General features: G+C 44.6%; 1 protein-coding gene across 1 annotated transcript; it reads right to left on the bottom strand.

The window, feature by feature from the left end:
• Positions 1–304: 304 nt before the first annotated feature.
• Positions 305–13,363, bottom strand: LOC309796130 (ferritin light chain-like; the record flags this gene model as incomplete). The annotated part of the gene is made up of 4 exons (XM_082609188.1): positions 305–434; positions 1,264–1,346; positions 12,492–12,801; positions 13,245–13,363. The coding sequence occupies 4 exons, from the start codon at positions 13,361–13,363 to the stop codon at positions 305–307; spliced, it is 642 nt and encodes a 213-aa protein (XP_082465314.1).
• Between the last annotated feature and the right edge of the window lie 1,230 nt (positions 13,364–14,593).

Raw genomic sequence — 14,593 nt, 5'->3', positions numbered from 1 at the left:
TTCCGTCTTCAGAATCTATTAAGAAGTGGTTTAATAATCGTTTAAATTAAGTCGGAGGACAACAGGGTTTCTCTGCAGAATTACAGATCATACAAATTTTTTTTCTCTAGAATCAAGAGAGTGTCGTAGGAAAGTTTAACCAGTTCTCCTTACTGCTATGTGATGCTTTGAATACCAGAAAGATTCTGCGTATGTAGCTCGCTGTAGAAATGTGGCTGCTTCCTCAAAGAGGCAGCATGTGTGGCCAGGCTGCCCACCTTCTTGTACGGGCAGGTGTCCTGGTCCTCTTGGGTGTGTCCCTGCCTCAGTCCTCTGTGTGGTGCCCGGGTTCTCCGAAGCTGGCATCCTTCTTCGCTTTTGCCAGCCTTCTCAAGAACTGGTGCACTGACATGGCTTCTGAAGCCCCTCCACCTGACCTAGGAATGCCCCCTTTTCTGCTGAGAGAGCAAGAGGCAGCCCCTTTAATGCAGTGGCTCCAGCCCTGACCACATATCAGAGTCGGAATACTGATGTCCGGCCCACCCCCAGAGGTCCTGAATTAATTGGCCTGGAGGGAACACTGGGGATTCTGATGCACAGCCAGGGTTCAAAACATCGCTTGAATCAGTTGTAATTTTGGTTCCAACCCTTTGAACATTCACCCAAAGTTAGGATAAACTTTTAGGAAAACTGTCTAGTGAGGAGCACGTGACTGGATTTGGGCAACAGGTTTGGGAATATTTAAATAGCATTACAACGGCGTAACAATGGAAGTTTCAGAACGATTCCTTCCAAAGGGGGTTTAGAATCCTTTTAATAACATTTGCATGTTTCTGGGGATGATACAGTGGACACGTCTTTGATAAGTTATGCTAGGCTTTGAAAAACATTAAGGTATTGCCTTAAGTTTTGTCCCCTCTGGCTCTGAATGTTTGGAAGCTGTATTGAATTGGCACGTAGATGAGCAGGGCAGGATCACAAGCTATAAAATAGTATGGAAAAGGAATGAATTATGACAGATTGCCACTTTCACTCAAGCCCTGCGAAAATGCTTTCACATGAGAGGTACTGAGCCTGTGTCTGTAGAATATGTTGCTTGTGATCATAAGTGGCTGATTTCCTTCAATTTTTAATGTCCTGTTGGCAGAAAGAAGCCAGTGAAGTTTTTTGAGTAGAGGTATGATGACGAAAACTGTGGTTAAGGATTACTTAGATAATAATAAATTGGACAGATGGCAGGAGACGGAGAACCCAAAGAAAGCAGCTCAACAATACAAATTGTACCTGTTAAGTTGAGAGAAGGAAAGAGTTGCTGTGGCCAGAAAATCGGAGGAGGCTTCGTGGGCGGAATGGAAATTGATCCGAGTCTTGAAAGATGCAAAGAAGATTGAGAGAGGGGGATGAGAGGGTCATTCTAAGGTGGGAGACATTTACGAATTGTTATCTAGCCATGCTAAAAAAGAAATAAAAAGTTAGACAAAATATTTTTTATTCTGATTTCAGAATACTCCCTGCTACCACCTGCATGTAAGCCCTCACGCTTCACACTTAGGCACTTGTCCTTACTTCTACTGCCCCTCCTTCTGTGTAAAATCCGCACTCTATGCCGGGGCTTTGTGTACATTGTACAACACACTTCCGTCTCTCAAAAACTCTCTATTAATATCTCGTGCCAAGTCTGTCCTCTCAGCCATTCAATTCCCCAGCTTCAGCCCAGACGCTACCAGCCACCCCACTTATGGCTCCAGGCTACTCCCCTTCCTCCATTCCTCTCCTTTCTTCTGCTGTCCCAGCATCTTTTTCCAGTCTTGTGTACTCCCACTCAACAGTTAGTATTCCTCAGACATGGAAAAGCCATTTTACTGATGGTAAGGCATCCGGGGTGCCTCCGGCTCTTCACACCCACCCACCCCCAGCCTGCTGTTATGGAGAGAATGGAAGATTTTTTATAAAAGTGCTTTTGGTTTTGCTACTTCAGTATAAACCACTTCAAGAAGCTTACGATCCCACTGTTGGGTGGGATACATGAGACTGAAGAGAGAAGCCAGGACAGGGCTAAAATCTTCACACAAGTAGGGTGGGTTGTGGTGTCCAAGATGGAGGAAGGAGACCGTGGAATTACATGGCTCAGAGAAGAGACGTGGGAAGAGTTATTTATAGGAATAAAAAAATCAATATTTTTTAGGACAATATTGTGTGCTATGCAATGGAAATTCCTTATTGATTTCCTCTGGAGACAATCAGTAAAATTTTCACGAATTGTTTGGTGCAAATGCATCCTTCACGGCACCTGCAAAGATTTGCTCAGTCCTGCTCGTGTCGAGAGAACAGAGGCTGCGATCTGTTTCCTCTTGGCCCTGCATGGCATGGGACACAGGCTAGCTGCTCAATAAATCTTTCTGATTTGAATATATTTTCATTTTGACAACTTCCTTTTGAGACCCACAATTTTACCCCTGTTTTCCACATAAGATAAATGGGAGTCTGAAGTATCACACTCTTCTGTTCCCTAGATTCTTGCACGCTGTAGGAGAGGCATGAGAGGATTTATGCCAGATACCGTCTTCTACTTTATATCAGAATGCACAGATCACATTTCCACCATATAGCCTTCAGTTTTGTGCCCCTTTTTCACTTTTCAGCCCAAAGATTATATATTATGTTTGGGTGATAAAACAGGGGGCAATATTTGCCTCAAAGACAGTAAACTTTAGTCTCTCTGTATTGAAATTTTATCCCTTTTCCACTGTGGTTCAACATCAGAAGACCAATGCCTAAGAATGCAATGGTAAATCAGAGGAGTGTATTTCACATAAGCTTGGTTAAGGGTTCAAGCCAGTGGGTGCTCAGGGAATTTTGAAATATTTGAACCTATCAAGAATTCTGTTGGCACTCTATCAGTGTTTGCTGGATTAAATGGTTAGTGATGGTTCTCTCTGCTCTTTGAAATACAGTGGACATTTGGCAAGGGGGCTCCCTGTAGAACAGAACGCCATGGTTTTTTGGGGGGTCTTTTTGGGTTTTTTTTGCGGTACATGGGCCTCTCAGCACTGTGGCCTCTCCCGCTGTGGAGCACAGGCTCCGGACGTGCAGGCCCAGCAGTCATGGCTCACGGGCCCAGCAGCTCCGCGGGATCCTCCTGGACCAGGGCACGAACCCATGTCCCCTGCGTCGGCAGGCGGACTCCCAACCACTGCACCACTAGGGAAGCCCAGAACGCCATGTTTAAATGTAACCACTTTGGAGTTCAGGAAATTTTCTTAAAGCAACGCAGAATGCTCATGATGAAAGGAACCTTAAAGATGAGGAAGCTGAAACCCCCAATAGAGACTGAGTTGGTCCAGAGCCCAGATTTTTTGAGGTCTAGCTTGATGTTCTTTTCATCAGATATTCTGCTTGCATTTGGTGGGGTAAAAGGTGTAACTGACAGAGAGAATTTAATATTTCATCTGAGAGTATTGATTAAATGGCCTCTAAGAACTTAGGAAAGTCCATATTCCATATCCATGAAAACAAATGAGGATGCTTAGTTCCCCTTTAACTGAATTTGTTGAAATTTTGTAGCATCTTATCTCTCCATCAGCAAATGTCCTTTTGAAAATCATGTAGAAAATAATTGAGAAATTAATTTTTGACTTATTTGCTTGAAGATTCACCAAGATAGAAATAAACATACTTTTCACCCTTCTCAGGATGGAAAAGGAAGAATTTACTGTGAGGTGTGAAAGCTGCCCTGCAGACAACCTACAACTGGGTTGGACTATCAAAGAATGTGAGGACGTGGAGGGTGGAGACTTCTGCTTAAAGGTTTAAAGAGGGGAGGGAGAATCTTTTTTGTTTTGCTTTTGTTTTTTGCTCTTCCCCACTTGTACATCTTTTTTGCTTTTTTTATTGAGGTGTAGTTGCTTTACAATATTGTGCTAGTTTCAGGTGTACCGCAAAATGATTCAGTTATATATATTCAGTATATTCAGATTCTTTCCCATTATAGGTTATTACAAGATATTAAACATTGTTCCCTGTGCTATACAGTAAATCCTTGTTGCTTATCTACTTTATATATAATAGTGTGTATCCGTTAAATAATTAGGATACTCCTAGTTTATTCTTTCCCCTCTCCCTTTCCCCTTTGGTAATCATAAGTTTGTTTTCTATGTCTGTTTCTGGTTTGTACATAGATTCATTTGTATTATTTTTTAGATTCCACATATAAGGGACATCATATAATATTTGTCTTTGTCTGACTTCCTTCACTTAGTATGACATTCTCTACGTCCATCCCATGTTGCTGAGAATGACGATATTTCATTCTTTTTTATGGCTGAGTAATGTTCCATTGTATATATATATATACAACATCTTCTTTATCCATTCATCTGTTGATGGACACCTAGGTTGCTTCCATGTCTTGGCTATTGTAAATAGTGCCGCTATGAACATTGGGGTGTATGTATCTTTTCAAATTAGAGTTTTCATCTTTTCTGGATATATACCCAGGAGTGGAATTGCTGGATCATATGGTAGCTCTATTTTTAGTTTTTTGAGAAACCTCCATACTGTTTTCCATAGTGTTTGCACCAATTTACATTTCCACCAACAGTGTAGGAGGGTTCCCTTTATTCCACACCCTCTCTAGCATTTATTATTTGTAGAATTTTTTATGATAGCCCTTCTGACTGGTGTGAGGTGATACCTCATTGTAGTTTTGCTCTGCATTCTCTAATAATTACTGATATTGAGCATCTTTTCACATGCCTGTTGGCCATCTGTATGTCTTTTTTGGAGAAAGGTCTATTTAGGTCTTCTGCCCATTTTTTGATTTTTTTTTTTAAATTGAGTTGTATGAGCTATCTGTGTGTTTTGGAAATTAACCAGGAGGGGAGAAGCTTAATCCTGGGTGCTGTGGATCCTCAGAATAAGGAAGAGCAACCAGGATTGCAAGTTCCACAACTGGAAAAAATCAGAACACATAGGAATATAGCACTTTAGATGTGGGAGGACCACAGAGAATGCGCTGTAGATGGTGGAAATGATCATGGTTAATGCACAGTAGATGGTGGAAATGATCATGGCACAGCTGCAGCCTGCCCAGATCAATAGTGCTCAGCCAGTGATGAGGGACCCTGCTTCACCAGAAACCTCAAGATTCAGCAAGGAGAAGCAGCTTGGCTCTGCTCCAGCACTGGGAGCCTGAGAAAGGGCACTAAGAAAGTGATGCGTTACTTTCTGCCAGTACCAAGTTAGGTGAGTGGGTGCTCAAGACAGATTTCCTTTGTTTTCGACAAAGATGTGTCATTGTAGCTGTTTCCTGAGTGTCAATAGCTGTTTTGTTAATAATAATTTAGTGGTAATAACAGCTACCACTTACTTAATGCCTACTGCTTACTGTTAGGTACTGAACGTTTGTGTCTCCCCAAAATTCATATGTTGAAGCCCTAACCCCCAAAGTGATGGTATGTAGAGATGGGGTCTTTGTGAGATGATTAGGGTTACATTAGATTATGAGGGTGGGGCCCTCATGATAGGATTAGTGGCTTTATAAGAAGAGGAAGAAAGAGAGAGAGAGAGAGAGAGCTCTCTCTCTCCCTCTCTGCACACATGCACTGAAGAAAGGCCATGTGAGGACATAGTGAGGAGTTGACTACCTGCAACTCAAGAAGAGAGCTCTCACCAGGAACCAAATCAGCCAGTACTGGACTTCACGTTTCCAGAACTGTGAGAAAATAAATTTCTGTTATTTAAGCCACTCCGTCCATGGTATTTTGTCATGGCAGCTTGAGCTAAGACAGCTACCACATGCCAGGAACTTTCCACATGCTGTTTCAAGTAGTCCTCAAAACAATTCTGCAAGGTAGCTATTTCTGTCTGTCGATGCAAACAGAAACAGAGAAGTTAACCACCTTGCCCAAAGTCACACAGCCTGTGGGAAAAAATATATAAAGTGCTTAGTGCAGTGTCTAGTACAGAATAGGCACTTAATAAAGAACCTTATGACTCAGAAGTTCATGTTTTTTTCAATGTACATTTGGGCCACCCTTTTGTCCCAGCATGTCAGCTGTCTCTATGCTTTATACTCCATAATGCCACTCGACACAGATTCTGACTCCACTGTGACAGAATGGAAATTAATGGTGTTCAACCAAAAGTGGTTCCCGGCCTGGATGGAGAGTCCAGCCTCACAGTTCCTTAGAGTTTCTCCTCTGAAGTGAGAGGACTTTGGCATAAGAACCAGTAGCGGTGGGATCCTAATCAGGAACCCAAAGGGGAACTTTGCTTGAGAAATTCCTGGGCACACTTGCCTGCTGCTCCACGGCTTGCCTGAAGAAGTCTAGGCAGTCACAGGTAGCAGCTAGCTTAGAGGATGCTAGAGGATGAGGCCCACATAGGAAGCTGGGTTCACAATGCAAGGGGCTGGGGACGGACTCCTGGCTCTTCCTTGGATGAGTCTAAATCCCAGAACTGGCCTTGTATCAGGAGAATGACTAGGGTAGAGGGCCTTTTGTTCCAAATCCTATTTTGAGCCACACTGCAAACCCTGTGGGGTGTGGAAGGAGCGATGTACCTTCCCCCCAGCACTGGCCATATCTCTACCCCATGCCTGGGATTCCTGTTAGTCCCCATCTGCCCTCCAGGGGCTCTGGGGTCTAGAGGCGGGGGTGAGGGAAACAGGAGGAAGAAGAGAGGAGATGGAGATGGAGGGCAGGGGGAGGAGGGTGTTCAGAAGCCTCAGGACCTGGGAAGAAGTGAAGAAAGGAAGGGTTTTAAGTAAAACAGAGTAGCTGGAGCCATGGACCCTCACTGCCTTCTTCCTCTCTCTGCCTCACTCTTTTTTTTTAATTTAATTTTTTTTTTTTTTTTTTTTTTTTTGCGGTATGCAGGCCTCTCACTGCTGTGGCCTCTCCTGTTGCGGAGCACAGGCTCCAGACGCACAGGCTCAGCGACCATGGCTCACAGGCCCAGCTGCTCTGCAGCATGTGGGATCTTCCCGGACCGGGGCACGAACCCGTGTCCCCTGCATCGGCAGGCGGACTCCCAACCACTGCACCACCAGGGAAGCCCTTTTTTTAATTTTTAAAAATTATTTTTTAAAAATATTACATTTTAATTTTTATTTATTTATTTATTGGCCATCCTGCATGGCACGTGGGATCTTAGTTCCCTGACCAGGGATGGAACCCATGCCCCCTGCATTGGAAGCATGGAGTCTTAACCACTGGACAACCAGGGAAGTCCCATCCCTGCCTCACTCTTGAATGAGGAGCTCCAGGGAATGAGCGAGGCGGATGTTCCTAGCTACTAGCATACCGGAGTCTAAGAAAGTGAACAGGCAAGGAATAAAGTCCAGGGTTAATAAAAAGCACCTTTAGAATTCTTCTGTGAAAACTTCAGAAGTAAATTTCCTGGGTAAATTTTAGTTTATCTTTCATGCTAGGGAAATGTCAGCTCCTCTCTTCTAATTAGCATTGCTAAAATGCCACAGTGAGATGGGCTACTAGAATCAAGGCTTTCATTTCCTGGCGCTTTTGTACATGGAGCTGCCGTAGCAATCAGTATCTGTGTAGCTTTATTCCCTCGGATCTTGGTTGTTCTCTCTGACAGTAAGAAATTCTCTTCCTGTGTGGAACAAGTGTCATTTTGTTAAAACTGAATGCCTGTCATCTATTCCTTGCAACTCATGTGCATTTTATCAAAGGGTTTGGGTGGTTCACACAGAAGTCCCACAATGCTCGTCTCCATAGGAAGCCATTTTTCTTTCCTGAGGCTATTAACTGGCTCACAATAAAAACCTTTAAGCACTCCTCTTTTTTTTGAGAAAATTGCTCCCAGAATCAGTAGGATTGAGCATAGATAATAGGAAGAGACAATAAGATCATCTTGCATGTAAGCAAGCTCCCATTTAGATCTTAGTTGGTCGGTCTAACCTGGGGAATTATGGGGTGCCCCGTAAACCATTCCTGAGATTTAAGTTGCAGAGAGAAAATTTAGCATTATTGCCTAGAGAGTGATTCTTCTCAGAGGGGGTGATAGATCCAGGTGGGGCAGTGGGTGTATCCTTAGGATGAAGAAGGGCTCCCTCTGAACTTAGGCAGGGTTCCTCAAACATGGCTATTGACATTTTGAACTGGATCATTCTTTGCTGTGGGAACTGTCCTGTGCATTATAGGATGTTGAGCGCATCCCTGGCCTCTACCCACTAGATGCCAGCACCCTTTCTCCAGTGGTGATAACCAAAAATGTCTAGACACTGCCAAATATCCCATGGGGGAAATATCGCCCCCTATTGGAAAGTACTGACCTAAAACACACAATCGTTTCTTCTGGTGCCCTTGTAGAAAGCTTTGAGCACTTTTCTTCAAAGGATTGCAGAACTTGAGGGGACTGCTAGAGGGCGAGCAGCAATGCTAATTGGAGCAGCTTTAGAGAGGTGTCCCTGAGGGACCCCACAGAAGCTGTGGGAGAAGGGAAGGTCCCTTGGGAAGCTTGATGGAACCATTGACGAGAGCAAGGCCTGAGATTCTAAGAGCTCTAGGGAAGCAGCCCCCAGTAAGAACACACCCCTCACCCCAAGAGCTGAGAAGACCCTGTGTTGGGAGGTAACCATCACGTGGTAGGCTCCATCCCCCAGGGTGAGGTGCTCCTTTGTGAGGAGGTGTCAGTCAGCCTTTTCCATCTGCTTAATATGGCGTCCTTCATGTAGAGAGGGAAGAGATGGTTGGTCTTGTTTTGGTTTTTCACGAAGGGGAGATAGCATTCAGTTCAATAAGCATTTATTTTGTGCCTACTCTTTACTAAGTTCTGTGTTTGGTTATGGAGATGTTGGGAGATTGCATAAATGGCCACAGATTATGTACCCCTCTGCATCCATGCTTTTAGGTGGGCCCCTCCCACACTGACTCAGGGCTTGGCCATGTGATTTGCTTTGGCCAGTAGGTCAATAGCAAATGTGATGTAAGCAGAGACCTGAAAAGCTCTTGCTCACTGGGGCTTATCCACTCTTGAGGCTCTTGGGGCTCTGCCACCGCTGCCATGTGAGGAAGCCTAGACTAGACTGCTGGATGATCAGAGACCTGTGACCGGGGGCTTCTATTGCCCCATCTGACAGCCAGCCGACTTCCAGAAGCAGGGACGTCTAGCAGAGCAGCAGTTAATTGACATGGCTCAGCTAAGCATGTGGAAGACCAGCAAAGAAAAGCCCGGCCCAAATGCCAACCCATAGAATTGTGAGTGAAATTGATGGTTGTGGTTTTTAAGTACTTAAGTTTTGGGGTGTGTTATGCAGCAAAAGCTGTACAGAAACACAGATGAATAAGACATTGTTTTTGCCTTCAGGATTCCATAGTCTAGTAAACCACTGATTTCTTCTGAGAGAGCCTGCTTGTGTAATTGGACTCTTAGAGCCACGGTAGATGGTAATACTAGTATCCCCCTGGAATACTAGTCAAAAGCATGAACTCCGACCCCCAAGTGCTGGGGCTCAAATCCCAGTTCCATCGCTTACTAGTTGTGTGACCCTGGGTAGACTGCTTCACCTTTGTGCCTCTGTTTCCTCATCTGTGAAATGGAGTGAAATAATAACACCTACCTCATAGAGTTGTCAAGAGGATAATATATACAAAGTTCTTCTAATAGGGCCTCCTACTAAGTAAGTATTTTGAAAGTATTAGCTATATATGGTTGGTCCAAAATAGAATCAGAATTAAAGTTTTTTCTTTTTTTAAAACCAGCACTTTTCCCTAAATGTAATAGCAATATCTGTTCTTTGTGGAAAATTGGAAAAAAATACAGGAAAAGTATAAACAAGAAGAAATGTCATCCCTTAGATTTTGTGCTGACCTAGCAATAACACACTTTATTTTAAATCAAGCTACTGTGATCAGCTGTTGGAGAAAGGTCATTCGAGACACTTGGGGAAGCCCTTTATACAGACTTTACTCCCTGTACATTTTTCCAGTTGGATTGAAGGGGATCAAGTGGTTCTTTGTTTTACAGCACCTGGGGGATAATTTGCAGGTCCCAGTGGACTAATGACACATAAGGGCAAAGTGCAAAAGAAAACCAGCAAGGAAGGCAGTGATTAGCAACTCTGGACCCGTGGAGCATTTTAAACTAAAGAGCACATTCTCCTACGCTGCCTCTCTTGATGTGCAGGGTTACTTGGTAAGTTGAAACGGGCAGTTGTTATTAAACCCGCTTTTGCAGAAGCAGAAGCTGCACCTTAGAACGGTTCAGCGGCTCCCTTGGGTCACATGCATAGCGATGGGTGGGGCTGGGCTTGTGCTCAGGGCTGTTGACCTAAAATCCAGTGCTCTCCTCGCTTGCCTGTAATATCTCACACGATCCAGACACAGTGCCTGCTGCCTGGGGAAGACTTGGGGCCAACACTCCTTTCAAGGGTTTTCAGTGAGATTAGGATGACCTCATTAGGACAAGAAAGCTAAGAATCAGAACATAGTATGGTTTCTAAGAAACTCTGAAGCCTGCAGGGCTACTGCTAACCAAACTGTGGGCCAACGAATTGAAGTTGGTGAGACTGGATGGTGTTCTCCAAATTCTGTTCTTGACGGGCTTTTAAGTCCATGTAAATGAACTGGGTATTTTTAGTGCAGGTAGGAGTAGGGGGAGTCCAGATGGGGTGAAGTGCAGATCCAAGGGCAAGAATCACAACTAAGCACACTGTGGGTATGCTTTGTTGTGTTTCTACCAGCAATACTCATGAGTTCGAGAGAGCCAAAGCCACACCTGTCAAAATAAGTAAACATCCAGTTTTAACTAGGACCCAACTCTTAGGCTTAATTTTGCAGTAGTACAAGGAATTATGATGTTAAAAGGCAACACGTTTATCCAATAAGCAGCAATTAAGTTGCTTTAGGTGCCAGGTGTGGTGTTAGGCATGGGTGACAAAAGCTTGGTTAAGGCAGTGCCCGCAGGGACTTAGGAGTCTGAGGAGAGAAAGACATTTAGAGAAAAAAGTGCACTGAAGCGTGGAGGCCTTTAACAGGAGTAGGTACAGAGTACAGCGGGCTGTGACAGAGAAAAGAGGTGTTTGGTTTGGGGATTTGGGAGGGGATAGGAAGATCTTCACAGAGGGGTTATCTTTGAGCTAAGTTTTCGTTTTCTTTTCCGATTTTATTGAGAAATTGACATACAGACACCACTTCATAAGTTTAAAAGCATACAGCGTGGTGGTTTGATTTACATATGTTGTGAATTTTTTTTTAATAACTTGATTGGGGTTTATCTACCATACTATAAAAGCCTCTTGTTTTAAGTGTATAATTCAATGAATGTCAGTCAGTTTACAGAGTTGTGCAGTTATCACCACAACCCAGTTTTAGAATGGCTCCATCACCCAGAAAGATCTCTAGTGCCCATTGGCAACTCAACTTTCCGAAGTTTTGCAAAATCAGTAGGTGCCCAGCTGTCAGGAAGGGGTAAGGAGGTTCAGGCAGGGGGAAGGAGTTTCAGGAAGGGAGGGCACAGACGCATGGATGGACACGGTGTATTTGGGGAAATGCCAGCAGTTCAATAAGACTGGAGCCCAGGGTTTGTGGGGATGGGCTTAGGGGGGCAGTTTGGGGAGGGCAGTGGGGCAAGTTTCTGGAACTGAGTTTGGAGTGGCACGCAGGGACCAGACCATGGAAAGCCTTGCATTTCCTACTAAAGAACTAGGAGGCTTTTTTAATTTTATTTTTTACCAGATGTATTCACATTTTTAAATTGAGATATAATCTGTATACAACATGCACTGATTTTAAGTGTACAGTTTGATGAATTTTGACAAATGTACACCTGTATAACTGCCATTCTGGTTAGCATATAGGACATTTCCATCACCTGTGAGAGTTCCCTTGTACCCCTTTCCCCTCAATGCCTGCCCCCCACTGCCCCAGGAAACCACTGTTCAGATTTCTAGTTTTAGCTGTTCTAGAACTTTATAAATGGAATCATATAGTATGTACTCAGTGGTTGCTGGCTTCTTTCATAAGGTTCATCCATGTTGTTGAGTGTGTTTTATTGCTAAGTAGGATTTTTAAAAACTTTTATGTGTCTGTGATTTTTTTGAAATTGCCCAAGCAGTTTATCCACAATATATTCAACAGCTGTCTGAGGCCCTGCCTGGAACTTAACCATCTGGTGGGAGGAGGCTGGGAATATAAAAGGTATGAAACATTTACAGCACGATGTAAACATTACAGTTGTTTTTCATTTTGCTGCAAAAAGCTTTATTGTTTCCATTTGGTCCAAGGCTTGGGCGAGGGCTCCAGAGTAGTTAACAAGCTGCCTAGTGGCTGTAGAGCGGGGCTTCAGGCAGACGCCCTGGCGCCAGAGGGGCTCCTCAAAACCGCTGGCCTCTGGACGCTCCTACTCGTGCTGGAGGGCGAGCCTTTCCACGAGGGACTCGCCCAGCCCCGCCTGGGGAGCAGTCTGGCTTGCGGAGGTTGGTCAGGTGGTTGCCATCTTCTGGATGAGTTTCACCTGCTCACCTAGGAAGCGGCTCTCCAGGAAGTCACAGAGGTGGGGTCTGTGCGGGCCCAGCCCAGGGCATGCGGATCCAAAAGCGCCTGGTTCAGGTTCTTCTCCATGAGAATGGCGGCTTCCATAGCGTCCTGGGTTTTATTCCACTCCTTTTGGGACGGCTTCTGCGCGTCCTGGAAGAGGGCACGACTGGAAGGTTGGTTTTGCATCTTCAAGAGATGCTGGGCGCTCTCGTGCTTCTCCTTGGCTAATTTGTTACCGACCTGGGTTCTCAGACTTTTTAATCGATAGAGGTTGATAAGATGCCAGACAAGAAATTCAGGCAAGTCTTTATTGGTATTTGTGCTGCAGCACGAGGGAGGGAAAACTGGTAACAGGCTACCCTGCTCGCTCCCCCTCCCTGAGGGGGAGCCTTAAATGGAGTGAGGGTAGGGGAGGGTCCAGGGGTCCGGCTGTAGGGGCGGCTTAGGTGATATGCCCACCACTTGGTGGTGCCGTGTGCAGGGATCGTGCACAGTACCCTGATTTGCTCCCAACACCCTGTTTTTGCTCCCAGCTCTTCAGAAGTGGCAGTTGGGTTTTGGTCTTTTTATATCTTATTGTTCATAACTTGTCCCAACTGCACACGCACGCGGTTATTATTAGTCCCTTGTAGTTTCTTTGTATTTTGTTGCTCGAGGAGACGTTTGTCCAGGTGCCAGCACTGCAGCAAAGGGTCCCGGAGCCCGGGTCCCAGCCTGTCTCAAATTTGCAGAAAAAGTGGCCCAGGCCCTCCAGGACCACATCACTGCGGTGGAAATAGGAGCCCAGAGAGGTGGGTGCAGGAGGCCCGCAGATGCATGTTGACCAGGCGGTTGATGGCGGCCTCCACCTGGATGGAATCATTCTGATGAATCTGGGAGCTCATGGTTGATGGATAATAAGGAGCTAAGCTCAGAAAATGGTGTTGGCTGGTCCGGAGGCCAAGGATAGCTGAGTGATCAGGTCTGAAGGTTATGACTGGAAAAAAAGGTTGGAGGGTGGTTGGGGGCTGGAGGAAGGGGTGTGTCTGGGTCTGTTCTGTCCAAACACTGTGGAAGCAAGTGATAGATCCACGGGACCGCCGAGCGCACTGCCTCAACTTTTTTTTTTTTTTTTTTTTTTTGCGGTACGTGGGCCTCTCACTGTTGTGGCCTCTCCCGTTGCGGAGCACAGGCTCCAGACGCACAGGCTCAGCGGCCATGGCTCACGGGCCCAGCCTTTCTGCGGCATGTGGGATCTTCCCGGACCGGGGCACGAACCCGTGTCCCCTGCATCGGCAGTCGGACTCTCAACCACTGCACCACCAGGGAAGCCCCCCTCAACATTATTTTTTAATTCTTCTGAATATTTCATTTTTCTTAAAAATAACTTTATTGAGATATGTATTTTATGCCATAAAATTCACTAAAGTGTACAATTCAATAATTTGTAGTAATTTTATACAGTTGTGCCACCACCACCATGACCCAATTTTAGAACGTTTCCATTACTCCCAAAAGGTCCCTGTGCCCATTTGCAGCCATCCTCCATCCACATGCCCCACCCTAGGCAAGCACTTATTTACTTTGTCTCCATAGATTTTCCTTTTCTAGACATGTCATAAAAATGGAATTATACAATATGTGTCCTTCTGTATCTGGCTTTTTTTCACTTAGCATGATGCTTTTCAGGTTCATCCATGTTGTAGCATGGATCAGTACTTTGTTCTTTTTATTGCTGAATGGTATTGCATTGTATGGCTAGACCACATTTTGTTTATCCTTTTACCAGTTGATGGACATTTGGGTTACTTCTATAAGTCTTGTGTGGACATCTGTCTTCTGTAGACATATGTCTTCATTCATTTCTCTTGGGTAGATACCTAGAAGTGGAATTGTGGGGTCTTATGGTGACTATGTTTGACATTTTAAGAAACTGTAAGACTGTTTTCCATTCTAAAATGGTGAACAATTTTACAATCCTACCAGCGATATATGAGAGTTCCAGTTTCTTCACATTCTCATCTATACTTGTTATTGTCTTTTTTTTTTTATTGGAGTATAATTGCTTTACAGTGTTGTGTTTCTGCTGTACAGTGAAGTGAATCAGCTATATGAATACATATATCCCCTCCCTC

Source organism: Mesoplodon mirus, assembly GCF_964341445.2.
Source record: "Mesoplodon mirus genome assembly, chromosome: X".
Classification (NCBI taxonomy): Eukaryota; Metazoa; Chordata; class Mammalia; order Artiodactyla; family Ziphiidae; genus Mesoplodon; species Mesoplodon mirus.
Note: the sequence above shows the minus strand (reverse complement) of the source record. Positions and strands in the feature narration are given on the sequence as shown.